The sequence below is a fragment of the Pipistrellus kuhlii genome, unplaced genomic scaffold (assembly GCF_014108245.1).
Source record: "Pipistrellus kuhlii isolate mPipKuh1 unplaced genomic scaffold, mPipKuh1.p scaffold_m20_p_31, whole genome shotgun sequence".
Classification (NCBI taxonomy): Eukaryota; Metazoa; Chordata; class Mammalia; order Chiroptera; family Vespertilionidae; genus Pipistrellus; species Pipistrellus kuhlii.
Genome location: NW_023425531.1, coordinates 6,232,048 through 6,244,060, shown reverse-complemented (window position 1 = coordinate 6,244,060; position 12,013 = coordinate 6,232,048). Strand labels below are relative to the sequence as shown.

The following is a 12,013-nucleotide window of genomic DNA, read 5'->3' as shown; positions in this document are numbered from 1 at the left end:
TCGCGTGTCTGGAGAAGCGCCGGGGTTTGCACCGGGAAGCCCCGCCCCTCGCGTGCGGGGGCCGTCCTTCCAGGAGACGGCCCCGCCCACTCCCGAGGCCGCCCACGCCCACCGAGGCCCGGCCCGGCGCGTGAAACTGGCGGCCGCCCGCGGGCTGGGGGGCCGAGAGGACCCGGGCTGCTGGCGCACCGTGGAGAGGCCGGCGGCCGCGCGCGGGGTGACTGGAAGTCCTGGACCTATGGTAGGGCAGGGGGCCTCGGTGCCCAGACTCCGGCACCGCCCCTCCCCTGGCATCCAGAGGATTTCCCCGTGGGCATCGAGGTCGGAGCGGAGCACGAGGCGCGTGGAAGCTGGCGGTGAGGGGCTTCCACGTGAGGGGCTTCCACGTGGGTGGCAGAACCTCGGCGAGCGGGCCCGCCTCCTGGTGTCGGGGCTTCTTTTTGGCGGCCGCCCCTTGCGCCGTGGGGCGGGGCTTCCTCCCAGTAATGAGTCTTCTTGTTGTGGGGCATGCCCTCCTGTGGAGGTCCACCACCAGTGACCATTCCGCCTCCCCCAGCTCTGCTGCTCAGGGCCGCTGTCACCCGCGCCTGCAGCAGCTGGTGACCCCAGAGCTGGTAGTAAAGCCCTGGGTCGCTGCCTCCCTCCACCGCCTCAAGGTTAGTGGGAGAGCTGGTTATATGGGCGGGTCACAGGAGGGACCAGCTAGTGACTTTGCGAGATGAACCCCGGGTCACGTCCATGGCATGGAGGCTCATTGATAATGGCCGCCCTCACCGAGGTTGTTGGGACACTGGCGGGTCTGAATGCTGGCTTTTCACTCCCCCTTCCCACCACCACCCCCCCAGTCTTAGCTGTTGCAGCTCCTGAGGGGGCAGCCTTCATGCCCAATGAGGCAGTGGACCCAGGACCTGGCCTGCCAGCCCTGCAGTATACTTAAGGTACTACCCGCCGTACCTGGACCAGGTGTGGAAGCGTGCCACAGCCCTGAGCCGAGGTGAGGGGACGGTTGGTAGGCTAGAAGGACATCCAGGACTCCCGTCAGGATGGAGTGTACAGAGCTGTTCCGCAGGACAGGATGCCCTGGGCCCCCGACTCCCTGCGCGCCTCCCAGGCTGGGCCTTAGGGCTGTGGAGAGAGCACTATGGACCTGGGCTGTGGGGTAGAAGCTGTGCCCCAACCTGCGTCCTGACCTCAGCCCTAGCCTAGCCATCTCTGAGGGTACCAGGCCGGCCGGGAAGTATAGGACCCAGTCCGACTGAACTTGACTATGGCCTGCTCACCTGCCAGGCGACTGTAGGAGCTCAATAAACGCTTGCTGAACTCACTCCAAACCATGAGGTCCACAGCCCCTCTCCAGGGGCTCCCACTTCCCACGCAGACATCCCTCATACGCCTGCAGAGGAGCAAGGGGGAATCCAGGCTGCCCAAATGGAGGGAAGTGCCCTCACAGTCGGCTCATTGGGGCGGGGGGCGGGGGGGAGGCCAGCCCAGCCCCCAGAACCCCATTACAGCTACCTGGTGTTGCGTAAAATATTTATTCTCCAAAAAGGCTCAGACTGCAAGTGTTGGAGGGAGACCAGGATAGCGTTCCTCTGGGACCACCCTTGGGACCTCCACCACCCAGCCCGGCCCAGCAGTCCTAACCCCCCCCCGGGCCTCAGAGGGGGGCCAGGGCTGGTGTAAGGCTTGGTTTGGACTCAGTAGGCCACAGGGGCCACCTGCCCTCGCGGGAGAAGCAGCCCGAAGACATACTTTCACAGAAGGTGGGCATGCAGGCCACGCCCTGGCCCACGTGGCCTCCAGGAGTCCCTCAGGGTGGTGGAGGGATGTGGGCACCCAGCAGGTCATAGGCGAAGATGTTCCAGAAGATGGCGAAGAGCAGGAAGGTGCCGTAGGCGAGCAGCACCACCCACCAGCCGCACTGGTCCCGAAGGCGTTCCTCATAACTGCGCAGGATGGTCAGGCCCATGCTGACGCCCACCACCGCTCCGGCCAGGTGCGCCATGAAGCTGGGCTGCGGGCCCGAGGCCGGCAGTGGCGGGGAGAAGCGCAGCCACACGGCCCGACCCACCTCCGAGCTCACTGCAGAGGGAGTTGGCACATGGGAGGCACCCTGGCCCTGGGCTCGGTTCCCCGCCCGCCTCCAGCCCCCTTCGTCCCCACTTACTGCACACCAGGGCCAGCACCATTCTCAGCAGCTTGTAGGGACACCTCATCCCAGCCCAGTTCTGATGGGACACGAGACAGGCGGTGAGGCAGGCCTCGGGGCCCCTCCCCAGCCCGCCCCGGTGGTTTCATTACCATGACGACATTGGCCAGGTGTGCAGAGCACAGGGCGTAGACTCCGCCAGAGCCCCCCACCACCGGGGCCCGCATGTCAGTGATGGAGACAGTCAGGGAGCCTGTGTGAAGCAAGGGGACGGCCATGAGGAGGCGGCCTTCCGGCGAGGTGGCCGGGGGCTGTGCGCCCGCCTCACCTGCCAGCACGCCGGCCAGGTAGAGCAGGCTGATGCGGAGCAGGCCGTGCACCATTTCCAGGGGCACTCCAATCATCAGCTGTAGGAGCGCGTTGAACCCCAGCTGCTCCAGCCTGGTCACAGAGAGGCAAATGGGCGTGATGGGTGTGGTCGATCATCAGGCTCCCTGCCGCAGCCACTTGGGGGCGCCAGAAAGGGGCCTCACTCACCCAACGTGCATGAACATGTAGGTGAGGAAGCGCCAGGCCCGCGCTCGGTGCCCGGGGTGGTACACCAGAGGGCTCTTCATGTACTCGGGGTGGTAGGTCTGCAGCACCCACTTGTTGAGGCGGGCCCCATAGCACAGGAACACGATGATCTAGGAGAGGAGGGCGTCAGGACTGGGCCAGGCCGGGGATGTGCGTGGCAGGCAGGCGGGGGGTAGGCTCACCTGGGCCAGAGTGACCGAGGCCATAAACACGGGGGGCGGGCAGCTTCGGTGCCGGTAGAAGTACCAGTGGCGGTCCACCTCTCGGGGCAAGATCTCGTAGGCCACGTAGCGCACAAACCGCTTATAGACGCCCAGGCCCGGCTCGTCGAGCAGCCCATCCCGGGGCAGTGCCCGCTGTCCGTTGGCAATGGCCCGCTTAAAGCTGCTTGAGCGCTTGCTGCTGATCTGGGGGAGCAGGGCCTGAGCATGGGACATCGTACTACCCCCACGGCCTCCGTGCCCACCTGGTCTGCCCAGCTCCGCACAGGGTTTGGAGCTCTGCTCCAGTGGGAGGTGAGGAAAGAGGGGCCACCTGCCCACCCAACTCCAGCCAGGCACTGTGCAGGCCAAGGCCTGGGCCCCCCACTCCTGTTGCCCACCCACGTTAGCACTGACCAGGTCCACCAGCTCCTGGTAGCAGACCTGGCCCCGCTCGTTGCTCTGGGCCAGGGCCACCAGCATGTCCAGCTTGGCTGGATCCAGGGGTAGCTCATGGCTGTGCACCAAGCCCGTGAAGGTGTCTGCACCGATGAAGCCCGTGTTCTCAGGGTCCAGCTGCTGGGGTGGGGGTGGAGGAGGTGATGCTGGCCAAGGCCTGAGCGCGGACCAGACCCACAGACCAAAGGCTGCCCCAAACCAGCTGGAAAAGGCAGTCTCCCAGCACCCTGTGCCCACGTGGTCTCAGGAGCTGCCAGGGAATCGGTTCCTGAGTCCCCAAGCCTCTAGGGGTCTCCTCACCTCATTTTGGCTCTGTCCATCCTGGAAGGATAGGGCTGAAGTCTGAGGACTGTCACCCCCGCCCCTTGCCCCTCCTCGGGCACCCTGGTCTGGCTCACCCCCTCCTGGGGTCTCAGGCGGCGGGCCAAGGTCGTGCATGAGAGGGTTTGAGGAGTGGACAGGAGCGGGGGTTGGGCTGAGGCTCTGCCAGTTCCATTTCCCCGCCCAACCCAGCGGCAGGGGCGGTGCCTGAGCCCCTCTACCCCAACGCACCTGCTCCTGGATAAGCTGCAGCAGCGAGCTCCTGTCCATAGAGCCGGGCCGGTCCGGGGTCGACGGCCAGGCCGGGAGGGGCTGCGCTGCGGATGCCTCCGCTCCGCCCCGGCCCGTGCGCTCCGCCCACTCCGCCTGGCGCCGCGTCACCGAGCCGCCCGCCCGCCCCCGCCGCACGCGTGGCCGGGACACGCGCGTGCCCTGCACGCGGACGCGCTCCGGGATGGTGATGGCCCGGCCAGTGTCCCTCCCTCCACCCGCTCAGCACATGCGGGCTTCCCCAGCCTCGCCCCCGCGTCCTGGCCGAGCTCCATGACGGAGACGCAGCTGCTGCTCCTGACGGGACAGGAGTGGAAACTGAGCCACAGGCGGCAGCCAAGCCCCTGGTATCCCTTCTCCCGAGTGGGGTCTTGGCACCCACACCACCCCCTTGGGGAAGCCTCCCCGGACCACCCACCACCTGATTCCCCAGACGGCGGCTCCCTGAAAGTGTCTGCCCACCAGTGCTGGTCAAGGCCCCCCAATGGGTGCCAAGACTGCCAGGGCTGTTCGTGAACGGCAGAGGCTCCTGCATGCTCTTTGCAGACCAACCCCAGCTCACATCTCTGACTGGAGGCCCTGCAGCCACAGGCCGGACAGTGACAGTGGAGAGGACAACCCCAGGAGGGCACTGGGGAGCCCAGCGGAGACCACGACGGACAAGGCTGCAGCTGATAGGAAGGGCTCCATTTCCTAGGGAGGCAGGTAGAGCCCTCCAACAGCAGAGGTTACAGACCAGGAATGTGTTACCACAGCAGCCCCTCAGGGAACCACTCAGAACCCCAATGCCATGGAGCCATCAATCCCAGCAGCCCGGCCTCAGGATAGAGCCCAAGTGAGAATGACACCTCCACAGCTGCAGCTGGGAGAACAGTAGAACAGTGACGATATGACCAAGAGTCTTACTCCCTCCCCTGGCTGGTGTGACTCAGTCATTGAGCATGAACCAGGAGGTACCAGTTTTGTTTTGTTTGTTTTTTTGGGGGGGTTGTTTTTTTAAAATATATTTTATTGATTTTTCACAGAGAGGGAGAGGGACAGAGAGCCAGAGACATCAATGAGAAACACTGACCAGCTGCCTCCTGCACACCGCTCCCCCGCAGTGGGAATGTGCCCCCAACCAATGTACATGCCCTTGACTGGAATCAAACCTGGGACCCTCCAGTCTGAAGACCGACGCTCTACCCACTGAGCCAAACTGGTTTCGGCTAAGATAACCAGTTTTGATTCCCTATCAGGGCACATGCCCAGGGTTGGGAGCTTGATCCCCAGTATGGGGAGCGTAGGAGGTAGCCGATCAATGACTCCCTCATCAATCATTGATGTTTCTCTCTCACTTCCCCTGCTCCTTTTCTTACTGGAATCAATTAAATATATATTTTTAGTCTGACTCCAGACCCTGCTGGGTCAGGCCTGAGCAGGGCAGGTAACTCCCCCCACCTCCCAGGACAGCACCTGGATGTTCTGGGAGAAACCTGGGTGTGGGAGCTGTCTTGCATGGAGTGACTGACGGCAGGAGGGGCACCTGCCTGGGTAACCAGGGTCTTTCAGTCCCACCATGGGCTGCCTCTGCCCCAGGTCCCAGAACACTGGCCAAGGAAGCACTTGGGCAGGTGCCGAAACATAATCCCAAGTAGAGCCTCCCAAGAAGCCCCCTCCCCTCAGGCTGGCACCTCTTCCTGCCGCCTACCCAGTGAGTGTCAGGCCTCTGGTCAGGGTGCGGGGACAGGGCAGCAGCCACCCTGCACCCAGTTCCACCTCAGAATCCCAGCTCCTCCCCACAGCTCGGGCGGGCTGCCGGGATGGATGCTGAGGTTTGGGGAGAAGGCAGGCCACGTCACGAGAGCATGGACCTCAATGGGCGGCTCCCGGCTGCGGCTGACCCACAACCAGAACCTCATGTGGGACTGTTTGAGGTGGGGGGTCGGGAGGGAAGTTTCCAGTCCACAGAGGCAAAGGACGTGATTAAGAAGAGCCACCTTCAGAAAAGTAGGGTCCAAGATGGAAAAGACACCGAAGTTTAATCAGGAAACCCAACCCTCACACCTTCCACGAGGGGTGCAGCCCTGGGCCAGTTCCCCATCGATGGAGCGGGGAGGAGCACTTCCTGCCTCGTACCCCTGGCTACCTGGGACCAGGAGTGGGTGGAGCCCCGAGGATTCAGATCTAGGACCACTGGCTTCTCACCTATACCCCCTGTCTCTCCAACGCGATGCCCACACAGGCAGGTGGTGCTGGGCAGGCACAGGCTGGCAGGACCTGGGGCCCACCTTTGGGGCTGGGCAGTGAGTAGGCTGTCCCCAGAAGCAAAGTGTAGACAGAAGGGAGCTCCACCAAGTGGGTGGCCCAACAACAGCACCCTGAGGCCCTGAGATCAGACTGCGGGCACCAGGGCCTCATCGGCTCTTCACCAGGACTCTGTAGAGCGAGAAGCTGAGGATGGCAGCAACAGCAGCCCCAAAAGCCCCCAGGGTCACCCGGAGCCAGAAGGAGGTGGTATGCAGCTCCCCGTGGGCCAGGTACCTGCAGGAGAAAGGGGCTGGTTGGAGGCACCCTCAGGGTGCTGTCCAGAGCTTGCTGCTGTACCCCCATCACCACCACCACCCCAATCTCCTGGAAAGTCACAGAGCTGCTAGCAGACCACAGGGCAGCTGGTGAGACCAGGCCCCAGAGGGCCCTGCCAGGACCTCAGCACCTGACCAAGGCCCACCCTGCCACCCTGAATGACTCCAGTCTGACACCCCAGCTGTTCCCCTCTCCGGGGACAGGGACCATCAGTGCCCTAGGACAGGGACAGGCCTCCCACCACAGGGGCTGTGGAGCTGGTACCCACGGGAAGGTGGCCATGGTGGCAAGCCGGGTGAAGACAGCTGTGCTTGGCTCTCCTGGGCCAGCGCAGGAGAACGGGGCAGGGGCGGGCAGCCGGTGCCTGCGGCAGAACTCGGCTGGAGACAGCCCGGGCAGCGCAACACCTTCAGGCAGGTCGGCCTTGGAGGAGACGAAGAGGCAGGGGGTCTGCCCATCCATGTAATGGCGCTGCAGGGGAAGGGGCCACGTGATACACGGTCCCGGAGCAGGCAAGGAGAGGGTGCTGGGGCGCTACCACTCAGCCAGGCTGCCCACAGGAGGGTGGGGGAGGTGGCGGCTTGCCTTGTAGACGTTGGTGCAGAGTGCAAAGGACTGGGGGTCACTGCCATCAAACATCAAGCAGGCGACGTCACAGGCAGCATCCGACGCAGTGGACAGCAGGCTGTCTGCATCCACCTCACATAGCTGGACAGAGGGTGGCCTCAGGGAGATGCAGGGAGCTCAATTCCCCAGGCCACATTGGGACAGCACTGCCCAGCATGCACCCGGGATCTACTGCAGGGACCCCCGACCCCAACACTCACTATCAGGTACTTTTCCTGCCCGTTGACCTGCACCGTGTTGATGGCATAGATGGCAGATATCTGGTGGAACTCCCTGGTGTCCTAACATTGAGGAGGGAGGTACCTGAAACTCACTGGCCCTGATGCTCCCCAAAGCCCTACCCCAACCCCCAAGGCCCCAGATGGGAGCGGGGTCCCCTCCCCTGACACACAGTGATGCTCACCCCTAGGCCTCGGCCAAGGAAGGCCTGCAGGAAGGCAGACTTGCCCACGCCATGCGCTCCCACCACTTTGCACAGAAGGACATTCCTGTGCGTTTGTCCCTTCTCCTGGTCCAGCCTCTTCTCACGGGTGACTGTGAGGATGGAAAAGACAAGAGTAAGCGGCTGTCAGGGAGCAGCTGGCCAGACGCCGGGCGGGTGGGCGCCCACCTGTGATGGCATGAGTCTGGGAGTCCTGATTGCAGAGGGTGGGGTAGCCCAGGTAGCCGAGGTGCTCCAGGCAGCGCCGGACATCCAGGTAAGTCACCAGCCTGGGGCGTGAGGGGCACAGGGGGCGCGGTCAGCATCATGAAAAGGCAACACTGTCTGCCAAGCGGGGCAGGCCGGGGTTGCACTCACGTCCACTGGCAGAGGTACCCATGCAGCGGCAGCCGACCCGCTTCAGTTTGGACTTCTTGCAGGAACTGAGGGCCCCAAGGGGGTGCTGGGGACACGCTGAACAGGTCCTGCAGCTGTGCCAGCGAGAGGGCTCCATCACGGTCCTGCAGGCAGAGGGGCTGTGGTGACACTGCTGGGGGCCAGGACTGGAAACCAAGACAGGCAGCACGGCAGGGGGACAGCGCCCTCACCTGGTCATGCTTCTCAAACACCCTCTGCACAAACTGGTAGCCAAAGTGGTTGAGCTCCGTGCTGCAGCCAGGGGGCACGTGAAGCCTATGGGGTTGCCATCCGTTTCCACCACGCTCAGGGGGTGCAGTCCGACCCTCCCTGCCAGTCTGACTGAACCCCTGAGTTCCCCCGACTCTCTCCCTCGACTGAGCACCACAGCAGAGAAGCAGGCAGGGATGTGGCTGGGGCCAGGGGCCACCTGCCCAGCATTAAATCCCAGTCTGCCTGCCCACAGCAAGGTGCCTCCTGCACAGGCCACCCTCCGCCTGGGCAAGGACTTCAACACCACCACCCCCGCCCCCCGGGCACCATCTAACCCTGAGAGCCCCCCCCCCACTCACGGAGGGAAGAGGTAGTCGGTGGTCAGCTCCAGCGTGTCGCCATAGCCGAAGCGCCGCAGGATGGTCCACGTGGTCTCATGGCGGCCGCGCTGGATGAAGAGCGTGTTCAGGAAGAGGAAGCCTGTTCAGAGAGACGCAGAGAAGGTGACGCTGGGTGTTACCTGAGCCTCTCCCCACACCAGGAGGACAGGCAGGGCACCAGGGCTCACCGTCCAGGGTCAGCCGGTCATCCCGCACCCCTCCTGCCACGTTCTTGCGCACCACCATCTTCACGTCCTCCAGGGCTTGTGGGGCCAGGGGATGCCCGAAACAGGATTTCTGCCTCCAAGAGAAAGTTGCTGCCAGTGAGCGGCTGCCTGGTCACTAACGGCGTGGGGCCCGGCTGCAGCCAAAAAAGGGGGGGCACTCCCGAGAGGTGGAGGGGCCCCACCTGGAAAGCATTGAGCTCCTCGTCGCTGAGCGCCTGGTCCAGGTCCTGGTCCGAGAGCCTGAAGATGCGTGTGAGGGCCTGGGTGCACGCAGGCTTCAGCTGTGGGGACAGCCAGCTCAGCACGTTCCCCAGCCCCACCTGCTGGCCGCCCCACCCAAGCCAGCCGCTCACCTGCTTGGCCTCAGGGTCATAGAGCGGAGCGGTGGGGTGCAGCACGGCCTTCTGGGCGTAGTAGAACAGCTCTGAGATGTTCCTCAGGTTCTTGGCCGAGCACTGGGGACCACCAGGACAGACTCAGAGAGTGCCCGATGCTGGGAGACTCGAAGGCGCTGGCCCAGGGGGTCGGCAGCCCCCATCCCATGGAAGTCCTCAGTAAGAAAGCTTGTCTGTCTTAGGTCCCAGGCCACCAGCATGTGAGTGCGTGCTGCGGGCCCTGGCCTGGCCCTTCTCTTCTCCACCCCGGTGCCCCCTGCCTGGCCCTGCTGTGCACGCCTGCTTACCTCCACACAGGTCTCAATCTCAGGGAACTGGCTCATGATGGGCAGCACAGCCTCCATGGAGCTCCCTGGCCGCAAGTCCGACTTGTTGCCCACCAGGATGATGGGGACCCTGGAGAGAGGCCCACGGTCACCAGGGATGAGGGAGCTGGAGGAGACCCACCAGCCCCTTGGGCACTGCCCATTACCTGGGCCCCTCCTCTGTCCCTCCATTCACCAGGGGGATCCATTTGGTGCGGATCTGAAAGGCAAGACCTGGCATAAGGGGAGGGAGCCGCCCAGCCCACACCTCTCCGATGGAACTTAAACCTGAGCCGAGAGAGACGGGGCAAGTTGAGGGCCACAGGCACGGTCAATGGGAACAAGTGGAGAAGGCACGTTGCAGGTGTGACCTTATCTGATGCTAGCAGTTTCCAAACACCCCCCAGGGACCTGGGTCAGCAGCTCAGGACAGCCCCTCTGCAAGCCCAAGTGGCTTAGACTCATGGCTGCTCATGCTTTCTGCAGGACGGGGTCACAGGGAGCTCCCTGGGGAAGCTGTGGGGGCCTGTGGCCAAGAAGCTCCCCCAAGCACCCAATAGAGATGGGGTTGGCCACGGGAGTGAGTCACCCAAGCACATGCCTCAGCTGGGCACCCCCCTGGGGTCCGAGCGGAGAACAGAATGACAACCAACTGGATGACAGCGGCAGGGACCCAGGACCCTCACTCACTCCCTCGCTCACCTTCTCAATGGTGGCCTCCTCGGACACGTCGTACACCACACATACCACGTTTGCCTGTGGGGGAGGGCACGTGGCACAGCATTACCAGAGGCTTCCGGTCTACACCACCCGGCACTCACAGGCAAGGCAAGGCATGGCTCAGAGACCAGGAAGCCATCCTTCACTGGTGCTCCTCAGCCAGTGCTCCTCGGCAGTGTCACTGGGATGGATGGTCATCTGCTGTGCACATCTCAGACGGCCCTTCCCCGCGCACTTCCAGGTGCCAGCACTGCGACTCCGGTCAGTGAGTCCCCTGAAGGCTCAGGGCATGCACAGCCACCCCAGACATTTGGTACCCCAGATCTGGCCTTGGGCCTTCACTCCTGTCCCTCTGGGCAGAAAAGATGCCGAGAACAGCACGCCAGGACACAGCAGAAGCCGCAGAGGGACAGGGCGAGGCTGCAGGGGCAGCTTCCTCCCAGGGGCTTGGCCCAGACACATGGCCCCCTGGTAACAGGTGAACAGAGGGCTGTGCAGCCTGCAGCCCGGGTCACTGCGCCACGGCTCAAAGGCCCAGAGTAGTGGATTGCACTACAGGGTGGGGGGTAGGTGGCCGGGGCACAGGGCTGTTTCAGGGGTCATTTTGAAAGATAATGAGATCTGTCCCCCAGTGAATGCTGGGTGGAGAGCCATGGGGTTGGCCAGACGTGTGGGGTGGAGAAGGAAGTGATGATCCCTTGTCTCCCCAACTCCCAGCAGGGTGCATCACAGTAACCCCAACAACTTAGTCCTGAGAGGTCATGGAAGAATTAGCGAGGCTGAAGACGCTCTGAGCACCTTAATCCGGTCCCTCAGAGAGAGAAGCCGATCAGAACTAGGCAGCAGCCCACCCCCAGAGCCTGAGCCTCGCCCCCCAGGGAGGGGGCGACCCTCCCTGAGCCCCAGAACACACTGCACCTTGTTAATCTCGTCCTGGAGCTCCTCCACGGTCTGCTCAGCTTCTGGATGAGAAGGAGAGACGGCATTGCAGACCTCCAGCCCGAAACGCGGCTCCAGGGCAGGACGTGGGGCGGGGGCGGCTCTACCTGAGGAATCCACGATGTGCGTGGGCACCTTCTCCGGGGTGACGTCCGCGGGAATGGTGATCTCTTCCGCCCGGGGCGGGACCTGAAGCACACTGGCCGTGAGGGTGGCCCGGGGCGGCGGTAGGACCGCCCCGGGGCCTCAGTCCCTTCCTCTGCGCGCCCGGCACCGCTCAGCACCGCCATCCTCACCTCTTCGGGGAACTCCTCGCCCACCAGCGACAAGATGAGAGACGTCTTCCCCACCTGGGCTGCGCGGGACGGCGCGGTCAGCGCGGCGGCCAAGGTCGCGGCGCCCCCCCTCCCACAGGACAGGCCCGGCCCGCCCCCGGCGCCTACCCTCGCCCAGCCCGACCCCTGCCCGGGCGCCTACCCTCGCCCAGCAGCAGGATGCGGACGTCCCGCTTCATAGCAGCCGACGCAACTCAGGCCGCAGCACTTCGGGAGTCCTCTGCACACGCCGCCGCCCCCAGCCCGCACTTCCGGCCCCGCCCGCGCGGCCGCACCAGCGAGCCCGGCGGGCCAGAGAGGCCGGGGTGCGCGGCAGTGCCACCGCGTGGGCGCATCCGGCATTGCTGGCGCCGCGCCGGCCAGGGGGCGGGGCCACGGCTTCGGGTGCCACTAGGCCCCAGCAGTTTCCGGCTGGGGCAGGACCAGACCACCCTGGGCAGGATAGCCCTTCCAGGTGGACTGGCCAGGGCCTCAGTGCTGGGCAGGGAACAGGA

The 12,013-nt window shown here is 64.3% G+C and overlaps 2 protein-coding genes across 13 annotated transcripts; both read right to left on the bottom strand.

Annotated features, from left to right (window-relative positions):
• Positions 1 to 1,519: 1,519 nt before the first annotated feature.
• On the bottom strand, positions 1,520 to 4,874 carry RHBDL1 (rhomboid like 1). Of its 9 annotated transcripts, none has more exons than XM_045570337.1 (8): positions 3,937 to 4,874; positions 3,685 to 3,705; positions 3,343 to 3,504; positions 2,908 to 3,132; positions 2,687 to 2,835; positions 2,302 to 2,590; positions 2,168 to 2,228; positions 1,520 to 2,082 (listed from the first exon to the last, which is right to left on the bottom strand). In XM_045570337.1, the coding sequence occupies exons 1-8, from the start codon at positions 3,973 to 3,975 to the stop codon at positions 1,811 to 1,813; spliced, it is 1,218 nt and encodes a 405-aa protein (XP_045426293.1). In that variant the 5' UTR covers positions 3,976 to 4,874; the 3' UTR covers positions 1,520 to 1,810. The 9 variants fall into 9 exon arrangements, with proteins under 9 accessions (XP_045426293.1, XP_036316275.1, XP_036316276.1 ...); XM_036460382.2 differs by lacking the exon at positions 3,685 to 3,705 and having other exon boundaries at positions 2,302 to 2,402; positions 2,478 to 2,590; positions 3,937 to 4,867; XM_036460383.2 differs by lacking the exon at positions 3,685 to 3,705 and having other exon boundaries at positions 2,302 to 2,402; positions 2,478 to 2,590; positions 3,343 to 3,501; positions 3,937 to 4,867.
• Positions 4,875 to 5,973: 1,099 nt separating this feature from the next.
• On the bottom strand, positions 5,974 to 11,800 carry RHOT2 (ras homolog family member T2). 4 transcript variants are annotated; one of them, XM_036460370.2, is made up of 19 exons: positions 11,662 to 11,799; positions 11,481 to 11,539; positions 11,292 to 11,373; positions 11,164 to 11,207; positions 10,228 to 10,281; positions 9,693 to 9,745; positions 9,508 to 9,616; positions 9,179 to 9,280; positions 9,008 to 9,106; positions 8,787 to 8,895; positions 8,578 to 8,698; positions 8,197 to 8,281; positions 7,967 to 8,109; positions 7,778 to 7,878; positions 7,571 to 7,701; positions 7,368 to 7,448; positions 7,126 to 7,248; positions 6,809 to 7,011; positions 6,163 to 6,498 (listed from the first exon to the last, which is right to left on the bottom strand). In XM_036460370.2, exons 1-19 carry the CDS (start codon positions 11,696 to 11,698, stop codon positions 6,372 to 6,374), a joined length of 1,863 nt encoding a protein of 620 aa, XP_036316263.1. In that variant the 5' UTR covers positions 11,699 to 11,799; the 3' UTR covers positions 6,163 to 6,371. The 4 variants fall into 4 exon arrangements, with proteins under 4 accessions (XP_045426291.1, XP_036316263.1, XP_036316261.1 ...); XM_045570335.1 differs by lacking the exon at positions 7,126 to 7,248 and having other exon boundaries at positions 5,974 to 6,498; positions 6,805 to 7,011; positions 11,662 to 11,800; XM_036460368.2 differs by lacking the exons at positions 6,163 to 6,498; positions 7,126 to 7,248 and having other exon boundaries at positions 6,811 to 7,011; positions 7,368 to 7,470; positions 11,662 to 11,800.
• Between the last annotated feature and the right edge of the window lie 213 nt (positions 11,801 to 12,013).

What these genes read in the sequence shown, in the direction of transcription:
- RHBDL1 (XM_036460379.2), bottom strand. Translation starts at nt 3,822, where the DNA reads ATGCACGACCTTGGCCCGCCGCCTGAGACCCCAGGAGGGGGTGAGCCA. An exon ending in ATGGACAGAGCCAAAATGAG is followed by an intron (nt 3,505 to 3,684) that starts GTGAGGAGACCC and finishes CCCCCACCCCAG; the next exon opens with CAGCTGGACCCTGAGAACAC. An exon ending in ACCAGGAGCTGGTGGACCTG is followed by an intron (nt 3,133 to 3,342) that starts GTCAGTGCTAAC and finishes CTGCTCCCCCAG; the next exon opens with ATCAGCAGCAAGCGCTCAAG.
- RHOT2 (XM_045570335.1), bottom strand. Translation starts at nt 11,698, where the DNA reads ATGAAGCGGGACGTCCGCATCCTGCTGCTGGGCGAGG. An exon ending in ATGACCCTGAGGCCAAGCAG is followed by an intron (nt 9,107 to 9,178) that starts GTGAGCGGCTGG and finishes CTGTCCCCACAG; the next exon opens with CTGAAGCCTGCGTGCACCCA. An exon ending in TGTTTGAGAAGCATGACCAG is followed by an intron (nt 8,110 to 8,196) that starts GTGAGGGCGCTG and finishes CTCTGCCTGCAG; the next exon opens with GACCGTGATGGAGCCCTCTC.